We start from the raw sequence: 11,480 nt of genomic DNA, 5'->3' as shown, positions 1-11,480 counted from the left end.
CCCGGGAGCCCGGCGTTCTCTCCCTGGTCTCTCTCTGGGTTTTCCTCTTACCCCTCTTTTGCTCATTTTGTTCTCCCCGGACTGGCCTCCCTACTCTCCCTTGTTAACACCCAGGCCCGAGGCTATGTGAGGGCATCTGCTGTTTCTCCCCCTGAGAGCCCTTACCCCAGATACCTGCACCACTTGGCCACTCACCTTTGTCATATTTTTGCTCAAATGTTGCCTGCCAGTGGGACCGCCACTCAATTAAGATCCCGGTCCACGGTTTCCTGTCTCCGTGAGCATGCCCCACTGTTTGCCCGTAGCACGCATCCCTTGTGTAACATACTATACACTTTACTTTCTTATTTTGTACATTCTTTTTTTTTTAAAAAAAGATTTTATTTATTTATTTGACAAAGAGAGAGATCACAAGTAGGCGGAGAGGCAGGCAGAGAGAGAGGGAGAAGCAGGCTCCCCGCTGAGCAGAGAACCTGATGCAGGACCTTGGGATCAAGACCTGAGCCCAAGGCAGAGGCTTTAACCCACTGAGCCACCCAGGTGCCCCTATTTTGTACATTCTTTGTCCACCCCGGTAGACAGTTTTCAGTTTTCCTCACTCTGGTGACCCTAGTGTCTAGAATAGCACAGGTACACAGTAGGGGTTTAATAAATATTTAGGGAATGAATGAACGAACTGGTATTATTCTATATCATGATGATGATGATTTCAATGAAGTAGGCTCCGCACCCAAGGTGGGGATTGAACTCACGACCCTGAGATCAAGAGTTGCATACTCTACCCAATGAGTCAGCCAGATGCCCCCCTATTTGATGATTTTAAGAGCTGCAGAGGCCCACTGTGGGGATGATGTAGGAACAGCAGGACGCTGGTGGTCAGCACTCATCAGGCAGGTCTGATACAGTCCTTCCTTAATTTAGCTCCTTTACAAATTTATAGTCCTTTATACATTTACACTCATTTAAACTTTTTTTTTTTTTAAGATTTTATTTATTTATTTGACAGAGAGAGAGATCACAAGTAGGCAGAGAGGCAGGCAGAGAGAGAGGAGGAAGCAGGCTCCCTGCAGAGCAGAGAGCCTGATGCGGAGCTCGATCCCAGGACCCTGAGATCATGACCCGAGCTGAAGGCAGCGGCTTAATTCACTGAGCCACCCAGGCAAAAGTTTTTATTTATTTATTTAACAGAGAGAGAGGGAGAGAGAGACGTACACAGTGAGAGAGGAAACATAAGCAGGGGGAGTGGAGAGAGAGAAGCAGGCTTCCCACAGAGCAGGGAACCCAATGTGGGGCTCGATCCCAGGACCCTGGAATCATGACCTGAGCCGAAGGCAGATGCTTAACAACTGAGCCACCCGGGTGCCCTCAACCATTTAAACTTCTTTTTTTTTTTTTTTTTAAAGATTTTTTATTTATTTATTTGACAGAGAAAGAGATCACAAGTAGACAGAGAGGCAGGCAGAGAGAGAGGGGAAAGCAGGCTCCCCGCGGAGCAGAGAGCCCGATGCGGGACTCGATCCTAGGACCCTGAGATCATGACCTGAGCCGTAGGCAGCGGCTTAACCCACTGAGCCACCCAGGCGCCCAACCATTTAAACTTCTTAATGATTTTATGAACGAGGTTTGATAGTCACTCCCACTTATTTTATTTTATTTTATTAAATATTTATTTGACAGAGAGAAATCACAACTAGGCAGAGGGCCAGGCAGAGAGAGAGGAGGAAGCAGGCTCCTGCAGAGCAGAGAGCCCGATGCCGGGCTCGATCCCAGGACTCTGGGATCATGACCTGAGCCAAAGGCAGAGGCTTTAACCCACTGAGCCACCCAGGCACCCCCCACTTATTTTATTTTTAAAGGTTTTATTTATGAGCGAGAAAGAGAAAGCGAGTACTGTGGGGGAGGGGCAGGAGAGCCTCTCAAGGGGACTCCCGGCTGAGCACCGAGCCTGCTAGGGAGCTTGATCTCACAACCCTGAGATCCTGAGCCCAAATCCAGGGTCAACGCCTAACCATCGGAGCCACGCTGGCACCCTTTATTTTATTTTTAAATTATTTATCTTTGGTGTCCCATTGAATAGATTATAAGACCGAGGCTCAGCCAGATTTACTAACTTGCCCATAGTCACACAGATAATGCGTGGTCACCGCAGGCTGGCTGCATCTGAACCAGCGTGTTGAATTACTTGTGCCAAACCGGTGCCGGATGGGTATAACCAGGACTTTCTTTCTTTTTTTAAAAATTATTTTTATTAACACATAATGCATTATTTGCCCCAGGGGTATAGGTCTGTGAATCATCAGGCTTACGCATTTCACAGCACTCACCATAGCACGTACCTTCCATCAATGTCCATAACCCCACCACCCTACCTCTAACACCCACCCCCCAGCAACCCTCAGTAACCAGGACTTTCGTAACCAGTCTACTACTAATACACACCATCTTATGGTTCTCAGATCAGGAACCCTGGGCTCACAGAGGTTAGGAAGATTGCCCAATGCCCATCAGCCGTATCCTAGGTCTGAAGTCTCCATCACTTCATTGTCTCACTTCCCAAAACCTGTGTCTCCTCCAGAAGGACTGGGATTAGGAGGGTTTCCCAGGGGGCCAACCTCTACTCCTTGGCAGTGCCCTTCCTCCCCAATGCCCTCCCTCTATCACAGCTCCTCTTCCAGTTCTGGAATAATCCTCTCCCAGATGGCCCCAGGACTCAGACGCACAATAGACCATTTAATCCCTTAATGGTCCATCTGCCTCCCAGAGCATATGTAGTCGTCTCCAGGTTCCTGTTTGGGTTCTGGATTTTTCCTACTTTTGCCTCTTACCTCAAGAGAGGTCAGGGATTGCCTGAGGGGACTAACTTGACATCCATTTATCCGATCACTTTTTTTTTTTTTAAAGATTTTATTTATTTATTTGACAGAGAGAGAGAGCACAAGTAGGCAGAGAGACAGGCAGAGAGAGAGAGGGGGAAGCAGGCTCCCCGCCTAGCAGAGAACCCGATGCAGGGCTCCATCCCAGGACCCTGAGATCACGACCCGAGTCGAAGGGACCCAGGTGCCCCTATCCGATCACTTTTTAGAAAAAATTTTATTTATCTGAGAGGGAGAGAGAAAGCGAGAATGCGCACAGGAGCATGGGAGAGGCAGAGGGAGAAGCAGATGCCGAGTGGGGAGCCCCATTCGGGGTTCGATCCCAGGACTGGGATCATGACTTGAGCTGAAGTCAGCCGCTTAACCCACTGAGCCACCCAGGCGCCCCTATCTGATCACTTTTATGAGCACTTCTGCGCAGGCAGCTGGTAGAAGCAATTTGACTTCACCTGAAGCCAAACCGAACCCAGACTCTCAGACAGTAGGATATACTATAGTATTCAGACCAGTGGTAAGAAGACAAAAACACAGTTCCTGCCCTCGAGGGGCTCACAGTGGGGGACAAGCATGAGTCAAGTAAGACTCCTAGTGTGATTAGTCTCCTGGTCATGGAAGGTGTAGTAGGGAAGCTAGATGGTTGAGATGCCAGCAAGGGACCCCTGTGCTGAGAGCCGGTGGATGACTTCATAAGCAAAAAGGGAAGAACATATCAGAAAAATGGCCGAAGGTAAGGGCCCTAGGGAAGGCGGGCATCCCAGAGGCTAAGATGGTGGGGGCAGGGTGAGGGCAATTCTGTGGGAGATGAGGCTGGGAGATGGTGGTCTTGTCAAGGACTTTTGGCTTTATTCCAAGTACGGCGGATTTGCTTTCTGAACCCTGTTGTGGCTGAAGATGGAGAACAGTCTAGAGGGGACTAGAGGGGACAGACAGAGAGGAGGAAGCAGGCTCCCCTGCTGAGCAGAGAGCCTGATGCGATGCAGGGCTTGATCCCAGGACCCTGGGATCATGACCTGAGCCGAAGGCAGAGGCTTTAACCCACTGAGCCACCCAGGCGCCCCAATCCTCACTGGAGTCTTAAGACAAGCATGACTTTCCTCACCTTGAAGCTCGGAGGGCTACAGTGACCAGCCCAAGCTGAGGGGAGCTGAAGAGGACCCTCAGGCCAGGTCTTTCATCATGTCTCCTTCTCCCCATGCCCCACAACGTCACACATTTTAGACTTCACAGCCACTGCACTTTCACAGTGTCAAGGGCTCTCATGAGGCAGGGCTTATCTCTTGCACTAAGAGGGAGCACCAGAGGCCCAGAGAGGCTCAGGGGACTGCAAGGTCACACAGTAAGTGCGCATCGAGGTCAGAGGTGCAGGAAGGGGTCACCTGTGATCACACCCCAAGTCCCAGTGCAGACCAGCCTCTTCCTAGAGGGGTGGGGGAGGTTGTAATTAGGGGAAGAAGGCAGGCCCCTAGGTCTGGGCCTTAAAAGCATGAGCCCAAGTTTGGTCAAGGAGAGTGTCATTCCTAACAATTTGGTTCTTTCTCTCTACCTCAGTTCTAGCTCTTCTTCTTCCTTCTCAGGCTTACCAAAATCTTCCTTATTTTCCCAGGCCAGCTGGAAGGTCTCCCCCTGAAACTTTGAGCCCCCCCCCCCATTCATTTTTCTTGTCTGAGCCTGAGATGTCTTCTCCTCCCAAACCCGGAGTTCTTTGAAGGCTCTAAGAAGGCTGCAGGCTCCCCCGCCTCACGGGGCAAGGGCAGGGCAGGGCGGGGCCGGGAGCGGCCGGGAGGGGCCGGGCCAGGCAGGGTTAAAGGCACTGAGGCTACCGCTGACTTGCACTCCGAAAGCAGTGGGTCACCTGGAAGTATTCCAGCCTCATCTTACATGCTTCTAGCTCCCGCCCCGTCCCCACATAGTTGAAGGGGACCCGGGGAGGCAATCAGCATCCTAAGTCTGAGAAGACCCTGGGTGTTCAGGTCACCACCCCAGGGAGTTCTCCTCCCCCCACCTCCCCGCCGCCCTGGGCAGGGGTCTGTCTCCTCAATGAGATGACCTCATTGAAGTCCGTATCCGCCCCCCCCCCACACCCCGCAACTGCAGTTCTACTGAATTACTCAGGGTGGGGGGGGGCGCTGAACACTGCTGGGGGGACAGACATGCTTTTGATTTAAGAAACTCCCACGGGTCACGCAGAAAACGCCCACAGCATGACGCCTGTTGCCCCTTTACTAAGCAACGACCCCTGGGCAATGGCCGCCCTACACCCAGTCCCGCGCCCTCCGTCCCGAAGCTCACCGGCCTGAGCCCGGACGCAAACACGGCGCAAACAGCCAGGCCCGGAGAGCGCGGCGCCTTTAAGAGGCGGCGAGCGACGCTGCCCCCTAGCGGCCGGAGCTGCGGCGCTTCCTCCGCCCCGGCGGGGTCCAGCGGGCCGGCCGGCCGGGTCAGCGCGGCGGCGGCGGCGGCGGGGCCGGGTTCGGCGGGTGGGCGGGCTGCGCGCGGGGACGAGAACTAGGAGGCGGCGGCGGCGGGTGAGGATGGCGGGCCGGGCCGGGCCAGGGGTGTGGGGGTGGGACGCAGGCGGCCGCGTGCGCCCCGCCGGGGTCCGAGCGCGCCGGGAAGGGCACGCGCCCGGCTCGCGGCGGCCGATAGCGCCGCCCGGGGCTCGGGGTCGGGGCCCGCGGGCGCGGGCGGGAGGGCGGGGAGGAGGAGCCTTGAGGGGCGCGGGGGGTGGGGGTGGGGGCCGGGCCCGCGCCGCCGCGGCCGCCGGGGGGCGTGCGGCGCCGGGGGGGGGTCCCTGGGCTCCGGGGGCCCGCTGCGGCCCCGGCCGGGCGCTGGCGATCTGGCGCGCCGGCGAGCCCCGCGGGCGGCGGGGGCGTGGGCGGCGGCGGCGGCAGCCAGTGGCACGCCGCGCTGAGCGCCGCTCCCTCCGCCCGGGCGCCCGCCCCGGCCCGCCCCTCCCGGCAGGACTGCGCGCCCCGAGCCCCGTTCCGCGTCCCCGCCGCCGGAGGAGGTGCCCGCACGCTCGCGGCGCGCGCCGGGCCGCCACACTCGGCCTGTGGGCGATTTCCTCCGGACCCGAGCTCCCCGCCCGAGGAGGAAGATGCAGACCTTTCTGAAAGGGAAGAGAGTTGGCTACTGGCTGAGCGAGAAGAAAATCAAGAAGCTGAATTTCCAGGCCTTCGCCGAGCTGTGCAGGTAAGGAGGGACGGGGCTCCGGCGCCTGGAGGGACCCCCGGCGCTCGGGGACCCCGGCCCGAGCCCGGCTCAGCCTCAGCGGCTGCTTCGGGAAGCTGGAGCGTTCGGGAAGGAGCGGTGCGCGGGGACACTGAGTCCGAGCGGCCAGGTGGCTGTGGTGGTCCCCGGCTGTGCTTGAGGGGAGCGGCGGCCAGGGTGGGCGGTGTGGCGGGGACCCGGGCTCTCAGGTGCACGGTGACCCCCCCGGTGGGGAAAACCCCAGCTGCTCAGAGCGCGTCGGTGGCGCCGCTAAAGGTGGCAGAGGGATCTGGGCAATCGGGGGAGTCCACGCTGTCTGCCTGTGGCTGGAGGTTACTTTTGGATTGGAGTGTTTTTCTTCCTTCGTTCCCCTCGTGGAGAAGGGCACCGCTGTTTGTACGTTTGCGGACCACCTACTGTGTGCCCCGCGTGTGCAGCCCTTGACGCTGTCATTGCATGTCGCTGGCTTGAGCCTGTGTGCGGCGAGTAGCAATACTTGGCATGTATGTGGTGATTTGCTGTCTCATTAGAGCCTCGCACCGGCCTTGAGAATTGACCAGGGTGGTGATTCTGGGCCACGTGTCTGATGAGGGAGAGCTGATCTGCAGAAAGGTGGGGTCCCCCGCCTCCCCGCCCGCCTGGGGTCCCAGAGCTAGGGAGTGGCTGGTGCAGAGGAGGTGGGACAAATGTATGTGATGTAGAATGGCCTTCCTCTGACGACCCCCCGCCACCTCTGCCCCCCCATGCTGGTGATCAGTGGTGGGGATTCATGGTGTTTTAAGAAAATCACATTTCTAGTCTATTACAGAAGCTTCCAGTCTTGGTTCAGGTACACCTTACCTTGCTCTACAACCGTGGCTTTACCGCTGGGAAGCTGTTAGGTAAATCCCAAGAGACTATGGCTCCCCAACCCTTTTACAAAGTGTAGGTGGAATCCTTTTGTTTTGCAGTGTCTCTTCTTGGTAGATTTGATTGTTGAAAGTGTGTTCTATTTGCACTTTTGCCCCCGTTGTGTCCCCAGACGTGTTGCAGAATCGAACAATTGGGTTTCCTTATCTCCTGGTGTGCAGAGCAAGTGGCAGGTCTGAGCCCGTCACTTGCCAGCTTGTGGCACCTCCGTGCCCCTCCTGCCCATCCCTAGGGCCTATTGCTCCTTTGCCCTGGGCACAGCTCCTATGAAACAGCTCCTGGCTCTGCATCCTTTGGCCTGGGGATGGAGTTTGGCTGCTAATTCTCAGGCTGGCTTCCTCAGGAGAAAGCAAGTTTTTCATGGGTGGTGGGGCATGCCAAGCAGCCCGGGAATTCAGGAGGAAATCAGGAAATCAGAAGGAACTTGCAGCTAGAACTTTGAAAATGGGTCCTAGGACTTTGGAACCTTAAAAAAGGACGCTTGAACGTGGCACCACAGATACACACACACACACACACACACACTCACTCACTCTTATGGAAAAAGTCCCCGAGACATAGGAGACGTGGAGAAGTCCCTTTGACATATCTTTGAAGCCCCATGCTGGTGTGAGGTCCCTGAGCTGCTCCTGCGGTCATCTGAGTCTTGGGAAATCCCAGCTAATACCTTGCACCCTTTTCTCCTGAGGTCTGTCTGTATTTGTGTCATCCTGTGTCTGCAGCTAGAGCACGAGGCTTGTCATCTGGCGGTATGTTTTGCTCGTTAATTAGGAGCCTCTTGCAAAACACTTCCAGCCCAGACTCGGGGCTGGGTCTTGCCGCTGGACTTGCAGATGGCCTCTCCCTCCACTTGGACTCCCCCGGCTTTTAAGTGGGGCTGGTGGGGCATGCAAGGCAAGCCCTGAAGTCAACCATTCTGGGGGAACTCCAGCATGGAGGGTTAATTTCTCGGAGAAGGTTGTGGCCCTCGGAGTCTGGATGCCTACGTCTGGCCAGAATATTGGCTTCAGAGAGAAGACAGAAAGCATCTGGGCCATTCTAGAACCTCAGGAAGCCCCACTTAGGTTTTCATTAGAGCAGCTCTAGATATTTATCACTTAAGAAGGAAAAGAAAACACCAAGAAAGAGTTTTCCTTCTTTTATTACTTTCTGGGAGGCGCCCCCTGGTGGCCACATTTCTAGACCGGGTGCAGGAAGCTCCCTGGACCGGGTGATCAGAGCCCTTTGCTGCTGTTGTGTTTGGTATGAATGCTGGTGCGATTTTTAGTGGCCCAAGAGGAGACGTTGTCCTGTTTTTGACCTTCACAACCTGGGAGTGCAATGCTTCTGTTTTGATGGATGATGAATTGCCCTTGACTTTCTCATGATGAGAAAGTCCAGAAATGTTTGAAAATGGTTTGAAGCTCTGCTTGAATGTTTAGGGCAGTCCGCGCCAGAGAGGAGGGCCTGAGCGGACCAGATGGGTTGTTTAGTTGAATGTCAGGCCTTGTAAAACTCTTAGAACAGGAAGGGATGTTGGGGATCATGTCATCCAGCTCCTTTGTTGTCCAGATGGGGAGACAGGCATGAGAGGGGCAGCTTCCAAACTTCTCTTCCTTTTGTTGAACTTCTAGAATGGGCCCAGCCTGGGGACCCGGAGACCCCCACGGAAAGCCCTTTCTACTTGGGCACCCTCTTAACCTTCATAGGGGTCCCTCTGCTGCCCTTTTGTCCCGGGGACACTTTTCTTTCTTTTTTTCTTTTAAAATTTTTCTTTTTCTTTAGTTTTTTTGAAAGTTTTTTTTTTTTAAGATTTTATTTATTTATCTGACAGAGAGATCACAAGTAGGCAGAGAGGCAGGCTCCCCGCTGAGCAAGAGCCCAATGCGGGGCTTGATCCCAGGACCCCGAGATCCTGACCTGACCCAAAGGCAGAGGACCAACCCACTGAGCCACCCAGGTGCCTCTCTTTTTTTAAGAAAAACTTTAGGGGCACCTGGGTGGCTGAGTGGGTTAAAGCTTCTGCCTTCAGATCAGGTCATGATCCCAGGGTCCTGGGATCGAGCCCGGCATCGGGCTCTCTGCTCGGCAGGAGGCCTGCTTCCCTTCCTCTCTCTCTGCCTGCCTCTCTGCCTACTTGTGATCTCTGTCTGTCAAATAAATAAATAAAAATCTTAAAAAAAAAAAGAAAAACTTTAAAGTATTTTCATTTATTTATTTGAGATAGAGCAGGAGCGAGCAAGACGAGAGAGTGCAAGCATGAGAGGCGGGGAGGGGCCGAGGGAGAGGGAGAAGGGCTGAGCAGGGAGCCCTCCAGGGGGCTCAGTCTCAAGACCCTGGGATCAGGACCCAGGCCAAAGGCAGGTGTTCAACTGACTGAGCCACCCAGACGCCCCTGGAGACACTTTTCCTTGCAAAGCTGAGTCGTGCCCTTAGCAAGTATGTCATGCCTTGTTGTGCCAGAGGGCATCGCATGTTTTTGGCAGCGGTAGGTTGGCACCTGGGCCTGCCAGGATATATGTCTGGTAGGCCTAAGGGCCCACCCTTCACACCCCTGGGGCACCTTGATGGGATGGCCCTTTCTGACTAGTCAGCAGATGGGGCTTTGACTCAGCTTGTTTGTCGTGGCACTGTTCCTGTCATCCCTCTCGGTGTTGCCCCCCTCGGGGACAGGGCCGTGGATGAGGCTCTGGTTGTGTTCTCTTTCCTTCCACCATCCTCCCCGCCCTTCTGCTAACACCAGAGCAGCCTCGCATTCCCTCACGCCATCTCCGTGTGCCTTTTCCAGGATGCCCGGGGTGGGGGGGGACTTCCTGGGGGAAGCAGAGAAAGCAAGCTGGTGGTTGGAAATGTTGGGGAGGTTTTTAATTTTTAATTTTTTTAAAGTTCTCTACAGGGTCTTGTGTGGAAATGCTGGCCGACCCCCACCCCTGTGTTCCCTCTGTCAGGGTCGTCCGGGTTCCTCCTCCATGTCTTTGGCCTTTTACCCGTTTCTGTCCTGCGGCTGAACCTGTGTTGGGGAGAGGCGGTGGAGAGTCACGGGGCTTCCGGAAGCATCTCAGTATGAGACGTGGGTGACCCTCCATCCGTCTTTACTCTTAGGTCCACTGCTTTTGTCATGCGGTCCTTCTAGGCACTTGGTCTCACTTCATGCCCCCAGTGGCTCGGGGACAGAGGCGTGGGGATGCTGAGGCCTGGGGAGGGCAGGGAAGAGACCTCACAGCCTGTTAGCTTGCTGGGGCCTGGTCCCGAGGCCTCTTCACTGGAAGATTATGGCTTCCTGATTATGTCTCTTTTCTGCCCAGGTTAGACTGGGGCTTCCTCTAGCCTCCAAAAGCAGAAGAACGTTTGTGAGGTTCTTGTCCTAGAGAACCTTGGAGGCCAGCAGGACCGATGAGGCCTGCAGGAAATGGGTTTGGGAGCAGTCTCAGACCAGGGCTTGTTGCGGCCTTTCCCACCAGTTCCTTCAGAAGGAACTGGGCCCAGCGTCCACTGAGGCTGAGGCTTACCGAGCATCTTCTGGAGGCTTGGCCTGAGAGGCAGCAGGTCCCAGGGCAGCAGGGTGGAGCCCCTTGCCCTCATGGAGCTGGAGTGTGGTGTTCACAGTGACCTGGCCTGGGAAGCCTGCCAGGGAGGGCTTGGGTGCCATCAGGCCCTCCCCTCTCCTCCCCCTAACATTCCTTCCTTTAAAAGGGGGCCTCTCGGGGCACCTGGGTGGCTCAGTGGGTTAAGCCTCTGCCTTCGGCTCAGGTCATGATCTCAGGGTCCTGGGATCAAGCCCCGCATCGGTCTCTCTTCTCAGCAAGGAGCCTGCTTCCTCCTCTCTCTCTGCCTACTTGTGATCTCTCTCTGTCAAATAAATAAATAAAATCTTAAAAAAAAATAAATAAAAGGGGGCGTCTCTGCGGTCCCTTTCTCCCGGGATATCTTAGCATCCTGGGCTCGGAATTCTTACAGGAGATTCTTAGGGAGGGGAAGGAACACCATTGGTGGGATGCAGTGATGCTGGTCTGGGGGTTGGTCTTGCTCTGTCCTAATGTCTGGGTGTGCCCCATTTCGGGGGTGTAGGGGTGGGAGGAGGGACTGACTGTGTGACCTTTGCCCCAGTGCCCTGACACTGTCCCTAGCTCAGTCTTGCAAAGAAACGCTTTCTCCCTGCCTCCAAGGGGGAAAGCCAGACTTCTCGCGGGAGAAGCTGTCCATCTGGACGGTGCCGTCTGTGGGTCCCCAGCCTGATTCCACAACAGACCACCCACATGACACTGGGTCCTCCGTGCCTCAGTTTCCCCTAGGCAAAGTGAGGATGTTCGCGGTTACAAAGCTCAGGGTCCTGTGCAGGAGAGGAGTCAGGACGCGGGGGCCGGGGCGAGTGAGGGCCTGCGCCTCTGTCCACGGTGCTTAGTCCTGCCGGAGCGCGCGGCTGTCCGAGAGTGGGTCAGCACGCCTCAGCCCCCAGGTGCCTCCCCACCCCGGGATCTTTGGCATTTGTAGATCCGGTGTTCTCGGTCT

The 11,480-nt window shown here is 55.6% G+C and overlaps 1 protein-coding gene across 6 annotated transcripts in view; it reads left to right on the top strand.

Annotated features, from left to right (window-relative positions):
• Positions 1-5,318: 5,318 nt before the first annotated feature.
• Positions 5,319-11,480, top strand: part of ITPK1 (inositol-tetrakisphosphate 1-kinase) — a 166,664-nt gene continuing 160,502 nt past the window's right edge. The window contains exons 1-3 of one of the 6 annotated variants that reach the window (XM_046009831.1): positions 5,333-5,398; positions 5,750-5,758; positions 5,829-6,065. In XM_046009831.1, coding sequence (XP_045865787.1) covers positions 5,971-6,065 — 95 coding nt within the window. In that variant the 5' untranslated portion in view covers positions 5,333-5,398; positions 5,750-5,758; positions 5,829-5,970. Of the gene's footprint in view, positions 5,402-5,746; positions 5,762-5,828; positions 6,066-11,480 lie in introns of all 6 variants that reach the window. The other 5 variants (XM_046009830.1, XM_046009826.1, XM_046009828.1 and 2 more) reach the window with 5 other exon arrangements.

The sequence above is a fragment of the Meles meles genome, chromosome 6, assembly GCF_922984935.1.
Source record: "Meles meles chromosome 6, mMelMel3.1 paternal haplotype, whole genome shotgun sequence".
NCBI lineage: Eukaryota > Metazoa > Chordata > Mammalia > Carnivora > Mustelidae > Meles > Meles meles.
This window is presented reverse-complemented; position numbering and strand designations above follow the sequence as displayed.